The sequence below is a fragment of the Ipomoea triloba genome, chromosome 11 (genome assembly GCF_003576645.1).
Source record: "Ipomoea triloba cultivar NCNSP0323 chromosome 11, ASM357664v1".
Lineage (NCBI taxonomy): Eukaryota > Viridiplantae > Streptophyta > Magnoliopsida > Solanales > Convolvulaceae > Ipomoea > Ipomoea triloba.
The window spans coordinates 13694727-13701845 of record NC_044926.1 but is presented as its reverse complement, the minus strand read 5'-3'; the positions used below and the strand labels follow the sequence as shown (position 1 = coordinate 13701845).

General features: G+C 51.7%; 1 protein-coding gene across 1 annotated transcript; it reads left to right on the top strand.

Annotated features, from left to right (window-relative positions):
- The first annotated feature begins 3685 nt into the window (after window positions 1-3685).
- LOC115995952 lies at window positions 3686-5145 on the top strand. Its single transcript, XM_031235099.1, has 2 exons — window positions 3686-4129; window positions 4396-5145. The coding sequence occupies exons 1-2, from the start codon at window positions 3686-3688 to the stop codon at window positions 5143-5145; spliced, it is 1194 nt and encodes a 397-aa protein (XP_031090959.1).
- Window positions 5146-7119: the final 1974 nt, after the last annotated feature.

Sequence of the window (7119 nt, the reverse complement as noted above, 5' to 3'; positions counted from 1 at the left end):
TTGTTTAATTATGTGTAAGTAATTCTGATATTAGTTTTTGAAAAAACTAATAAGTTGATAAGTGGTAGGTATCCGTAGTGGGCACTCGCACCCGATGGGGGTGGGGATGGGTTCTAAAAAAGTACACCCATGCGGGTTGGGGGTGGGGGTGGGGGTGGGTGGAGAAAAAGTAAGGTGGGTCGGGTGATGGATGTAGCCCTCCCCGAGCCGACCCATTGCCATCCCTAATGGTATTGCAAACAACTGTTGGTTCTTCAACTTTTAGTCCAGTTCATCCGATATTTAATGGTGAGAAAATTTATTTTTCTGATAGCCTACGCAGCTATTTTTTTTGTATAAAATGCAGTCATAAATTTTCCTTCCTTTTTAATATAAATGTAGTAAAAAAACATGTTACTCATACTATTTTGGATAAAGATGGTTACCCGATCTACAATGGGCGCACAATCAGTAAAAGTGAAATCGAACTTGATAACCTTTACGTTGTCGCACATAATAAATATCTGCTCCTAAAATATCGCGCACATATTAACGTTGAATGGTGCAACTAGTCTAGGTCTATTAAATATTTATTCAAATACGTGAACAAAGGAAATGATAAGGTCACGGCAGATTTCATGAGTAGTTCAGTGAATGCTCTCAATGGTGATTTGGTCTATGTGATTAACATGCAATACGATTGTTGTTGTATATCAGTATGAGAAGTCACGTGGCAGCTATTTGGATAGTTAATACGTTATCGATCCCCACCTGTGGAGAGGTTAAATTTCCACTTAGAGAATTAGCAGAATGTTGTCAATGGTGAAGATTAGCCTCTCGAAGAGATTGTAGATAACCAAATAGTTAAGCACAACCAATTTAAGGATTGATTTTGATGGATAAATCATACCCGGACCCGCCACGAAGTTAGCATGGAGCACGGGTCAAGAATCACCCGACCCGGGAGCTAGACCCGGGTCCATTCGGCCTAGGGCCGACCTCCGCGAGGTCAGCTGGGCCGACCTCTGGAGGTCTTCGGGGACGAGCTCTGTGCTCGGCCCAAGACTCCCGGGTTGTGGTTTGACGCGGTCTTTCCGGCGTAGGAGGCGGTCCAAGCCCGCTCAAGGGATTTTCTCCGGTTGGTTAGGCCCACAACTAGTATATAAACATGCAATGTTGTCCAAACAAGACATCTTCCACTTCTTTGTCCTAACGACATCTTTGTCCTGTTATTACCAATCTTGTAATAGCTTTATCATTTGATCAATATATAAAAGTACCTTTGAGGTACACTTTGATCTATACTTGTCATACCCCCTATAATCTTATCGGGTTTATTGATTCGGGCTACACGGGTTAATTAAATCCATCATTAGTGCTTTCTTTTAGAGCTCGACGTACAAGCTCGAGCGTGCTATTCCACTAGCTATGGCAAGATTTGGATCCAACTCTGGCAACTCCCACGGCTCACGTGGTAACCGCGCTCCCTCCCGTGCCGGTGAACCTAACGTGACGGCGAGTCGCCAAACCCTGCCCATGGGGTCGGTCGGCGACCTCCGGGACGTCCTCAACAACAACCGTCAGGTCGGGCCGACCCCGCCCCTCCACCTCCAGCCCCGGGCTTCTAGGAGGGGATGGCCGCGCTTCGGCAAGCCACCACCGTGTTGACGCAGATCTTAGATGGGCTTCAAGGCAACCTCGTGGCTCTTTCCCCCGGTCCGTCAAGGCGGGATGAGGGTTCGAGCACCCGTCGACCTCGCACACCCGAAACGCACATCGGCCAGGAGGTCGATTCACCTCGACCCTCAGCAAGGAGGGGAGGAGACGAGGCCCCTCGAGGTCGGCCTGCGCAACGCGAGACAGGAGGAGTCCGCCCGGTTTGGGCTACCAAGTCCGCTTTCGGACGATTAAGCACACGGGTCCAAATCCACGAACGCCTTGATTTCGGATCCCCCAACGAAGCACCCGCCGAGGGGTCATCTTCGCGAAGGGCCCTGAGCCTTGAGCCTCTCGCGCAACCTCGGCGGGCTCAAGCCTCGGGTATAGAGCAATCCGGGAAGACTCGTGGCCGACCCTCGAGCTCTCACAACAGCGAGATGGAACACTTACGAAGGCGGATGGATGAGCTCCAGCGTAAGTTGGAAGCACGCGAGGGGTCCCCGGAACCTCAGGAGGTGTTGACCTCCTGATAAGCACCAAGAATAGCTTATTTTAGGGGTCATTTACGGGTTAGAATTGTATAGTTTATTACCCATTTTATAAGAATTTCATGCATTAAGACTCAGATGTGACCAAAAACCACTAACACGATCATGGAAGATGTTTTTAAGGTATTCTACAGCAAAAGGGAGGACTTAAGGCCAAAACTGAGCAGAAAATGAAGAAACCATGAAGCAGGAGCCTCCCACGTAGCCTCACACGCGTGTGGAGGGGCGTGGAATCATTCCAGAAGCTCCCCACGCCCTCCACCACGCGTGGCGATATCGTTGAAGCATCAAGGCTCGACGCGTCGAGAGTGTGCCGTAGCATTTTCTCGGAAATTCCTTGAGGGCTCGACGCGTCGAGAGCCCTGTTTTACCCTAAAATTCTGCTGCGCGAAAATTGTCCATCTTGCCCCTATTTTGTTCCCCCTATATAAGGATCATTATCCCAAGCCCTAGGCAGTAGATAGTAGTAGATAAAAGCAGATTTTAGCCATAGAATAGTTTTCGATTAGGTTTTCTTGGGGTTTTTCTCCCCTCTTGGGGAAAAACACCTTTTCTTGTTAGATTAGATTCAATTCAAGAACAAGAATGAAGATTGGAATTCCAAGAACAAGGTGTAAAAGAATCTATTCTTTTGGATGGTAACTTCTCTCTTAATATCTTAATTCAATACTTGCTTTCTTGAGTTTTTCATTTCTTCTTGTTTCTTTATTATGCTAGAGTAGATTAGAAAGGGGATTGGTGGCCCCAAGGTTAATCTATGTGGATGTTTGATATAAATTGCTAGATTAAATGTGAGCTTTTTGATTGTTGGATGATGATCTTGTGTGGATGATGTTCATACTGCTTTGTGCCTAAGTGTGCACCTTAGGTAGCAAACTCAAAGGAAGTGAGTGTGTGCGCGATAGCGGCCACTCACGAGTCTCACTCACCCACATCTCCGCTCTTAGTCCGAAAGGACAAGATCCGAGAGGAGTGGTAGACAAAGTGTTCGATGAAATGCCCCAACCGAATGAGGATGTGGGAGTCCAAAGTGTGACGCCACTTGGTGATGTGCCATGAACTCCCTAGTCTAATCCACATCTCTAGCTCACGAAATCATACAAAGATAGACCACATAGAGAAGCCTAAGGTCCCGATCTCCGTCTTTCCATTTATTTTTATCACAACCATTATCAATCTTCCCCTTTTTACCAATGAATCCAACCCCTAGCCATTCCCGTAACTCTTTCTCTTCAACCTCTTAGATGCCAACACACTAATTTGATTCCCATTCGCCATCCTTGAGAGACACGACACTCGGGGAGTTTTGACTCTTCGTTTTGTCACCCTTCCACCTTCACATTCACCCTCATCGCAAAATACTACAACATCACCTCCCCCTTCACAGACGATGTCATGGCGGAACCGCTACCGAGGGACTTCCGAGTCCCAACCGCAAGGCTTATACGGGGTCGGCCGACCCCCGATCCCACCTCCACAGGCATCGGGCCGCCATCATGATGACGGGTGCAAGTGACGCCGTCATGTGCCGGGGCTTTTTTGCAACACTCGACGGCCAAGCGCAAGACTGGTTCACTACTTTACCCGAGAAATCCATCTCAACCTTTGCGGATCTCTCAGGGAAATTCTTGTCGTACTACGCCAACAACATTCTGAAGAAGAAGCAGTTTGCCAGTATGTGTAAGTTCGAACAGGGGAGCACGAAGACGCTAACCGACTACCTCACCAGATGGAAGAAGGAGGCAAGGTCGGTCGAAAATTTCGATGAGAAAGCGGCCATACCGATCTTCACCGGCAACGTCAGATCGGGACCTTTCCACCGCGACCTTGTCCAAAATCGTCCAAAGACGTATGTTGCGTTACTAGACCGGGCAGCGAGGTTCGCCGAGGCGGAGGAAGCCGAGAAGAAGAAGAAGGAGGAGGAGCGAGGTCGGCGAGACAAGGCACCCCAAGACGAACACCGTGCGCCAAGGCCCTCACGCCAGGGGGGCCGCGATTGGCCCTGTTGCGCTACCTCACTCCCTTAACACATACTGTGAGTGCCGTCCTGGAGCACGCCGAGGTCATGGGCATCGTATCATACCCGGCTGAATGTTTGAAGGTGTCACCTAACGCAGACCCGAACAAATGTTGCCGTTTCCATAGACAGCAAGGACACGACACAGATGAGTACATGGTTCTGAAGAGGCAGATCGAGGAACTTATCTAGAGGGGCTACCTCGGCCAATACGTCAAGAGGTCGGGGCAGGGCCGACCTCAAGGCCCGGGCAACGTGTGGAAGAAGAAGGGTGGTTCCGAGCCACCCGCTTCCGGGTCGCGCAAGAGGGAGCTCGACCAGCTCACCGAGGAGGAGGAGAGGGAATCGGGCGAGCCCCACCCCCCAAAAAAACAGGTCATCCATGTCATCTTTGGTGGTCCTGAAGGAGGAGACACGCAATCAGAAAGGAAGAAATGGGCTCGGAACCTCTACGTAGGGGAGGTCGTCCGTCAACCGCACGAGAAGAAGCAGAGGAGGGAGCCTATCATCTTCACGGATGACGACCTTCCAGACGGACCTTTACCACACCGTGATGCCTTGGTGATCACCTTGGACATCAACAACACTATCGTCCACCGGGTATTGGTGGACACAAGGAGCTCCGTGAACGACATGTATTATGAAGAATTCACTAAGCTCGGCCTGACAAGGAAGCAGTTGGCACCGGTAAGAACCCCGCTGTCCGGGTTCACGGGAGACTCGATCGAGACGGAGGGCTCCATTAACCTCGAGGTTGAGATAGGCACCGCGCCGCATGTCAAGAGGTGGGAGGTCGAGTTTGTGGTCGTCAAGATCGAATGCGCTCACAACATCATTCTCGACCGGCCCGCCTTGGAAGACCTCCGAAGCATCATATCCATGGAGCATCTATGTCTGAAGTTCCCCACCCCCACCGGGGTCGGTGTAGCAAGAGGAGATTAGAAGGTCAGCCGGAGTTGCTACCTGAAAGCATGTCGCCAGATCGGCAAAAGAGACCTCCAGGTACACACTATCGGCGAAAAGGCGCTACAAGGCGAAGAAGGTCGGCCCCGAGCCGAACCCGTAGTCGAAACCGAGGAGGTCGTGTTGGACCTCGGCCGACCCGAGCGAGTTTTCAAGGTCGGAACGGGGCTACCGGCCGACCTTCGAGGTCGGATAGTCGAGGTCATCCGACAATTCAAGGACGTATTCGCATGGGGCCCCGAGGACATGCCAGGCCTCGACCGCGAAGTCATCACCCACAAATTGGCGGTAGACCCCACCGTCAAGCCGGTACAACAAAAGAAGAGGTATCTCTCGGCGGAGAGGCGCGATTTCGTAAAGAAGGAGGTCGACACCCTCCTCGAGATAGGACACATTCGGGAAGTGTTGTACACCGAGTGGCTTGCAAACGTGGTCCTCGCACCCAAGCCGCCGACCCGGAGGATGTGCGTGGACTACACCGACCTCAACAAGGCGTGCCCCATGGATTCGTTCCCGCTGCCCAACATTGACCAGCTGGTGGACGAGACGGCAGGGTGCGCGCTGATGGGCTTCCTTGACGCATTTCGAGGTTATCATCAGATATTCATGCACGAGGCCGACGAGGAGAAGATGGCCTTCACCACCCCGGAGGGGGTCTTTTGCTACCGAGTAATGGCATTTGGATTCAAGAACTTCGGGGCAACCTACACGAGGATGGTCGCCAAAGTCTTCAAGAAAGTCCTCGGTCGGAACCTTCAAGCCTACGTCGACGACATGATTGTGAAGAGTGCCGAGGCCGACCTCCACATGGACGACCTAATAGAGGTATTTTCAATAATGCGGAAGTTTGATTTGCATCTGAACCCTAAGAAGTGTACCTTCGGGGTGCACGGGGGAAGAGTTTTAGGTTATATGGTCTCCAAGAGAGGCATAGAGCCCAACCTCGATAAGGTCAAGGCCATTCTGGATATGGAACCTCCGAGGTCCCTCCGCGAGGTCCAGCGCCTCAATGGTCAGCTGGCCGCCCTCGGCCGCTTCCTCTCAAGGTCGGCCGAGAGGTCCCTACCTTTCTTCGGGGTCCTCAAGAAGAGCAACGGCTTTGAGTGGTCGGCCGCATGTCAAAAAGCCTTCGACGACCTCAAGGCCTATTTGATGTCTTTTCCACCCTTGGCCAAGCTCGGAAAAGGGGAGATCTTATATCTATACTTGGGAATATCACAAGCCGCGATCAGCTCGGTGTTGGTCCGGGACGACGCGGGAACCTAGAGGCCTGTTTATTACGTAAGCAAGGCCCTCCGAGGTGCCGAGCTTAGATACTCACCCACAGAGAAGGCCATATTCGCGGTGGATGCCACGGCCAAGAAGCTAAATCATTATTTTCAAGCTCATCCGGTGCACGTACTTACAAATCAACCCTTGGAGGCGGTCCTTCGAGGAGCGGGGTCGGCGAGCCGACTCGTGAAGTGGTTCATGCGTCTTAGCCAGTTCGACATCCACTTCAAGCCGAGACCGACCATCAAGGGGCAGGCACTCGCCGACTTCATAGTCGAGTGCACCGCCCGGGACGCCACGGAACAAGCGAGAAGCGAAGAGGAGGAATGGTGGACCTTATCCACCGACAGATCCTCAAACAACAATGCGTGTGGAAGTGGGGTCGTCCTAGTGACCCCTGAGGGTTTCCGAGCATATTATGTGCTCTACTTTCACTTCAAGTTGTCCAACAACGAGGTCGAATAAGAGGCGCTGCTGTGCGGCCTCCAGCTCGCACTTAGCATGAAGGCGGAGAAATTAAAAATCAGATGTGACTCCCGACTGGTAGTCGGCCAAGTCTCAGGGGAGTTCGAAGCCAACGGCGAGAAAATGACCCGATACAGCGACGTAGTGCTTCGAGTGTTGGGACGGATACCCCACCACGAGATCCTGCAGGTCCTGAGGGAGCAGAACACTGAGGCG

Coding starts and splice junctions, on each gene's coding strand:
- LOC115995952 (XM_031235099.1), top strand. CDS start 3,686: ATGACGGGTGCAAGTGACGCCGTCATGTGCCGGGGCTTTTTTGCAACA. Junction 4,130..4,395: donor AGCGAGGTCGGCGAGACAAG/GCACCCCAAGAC, acceptor GAACTTATCTAG/AGGGGCTACCTCGGCCAATA.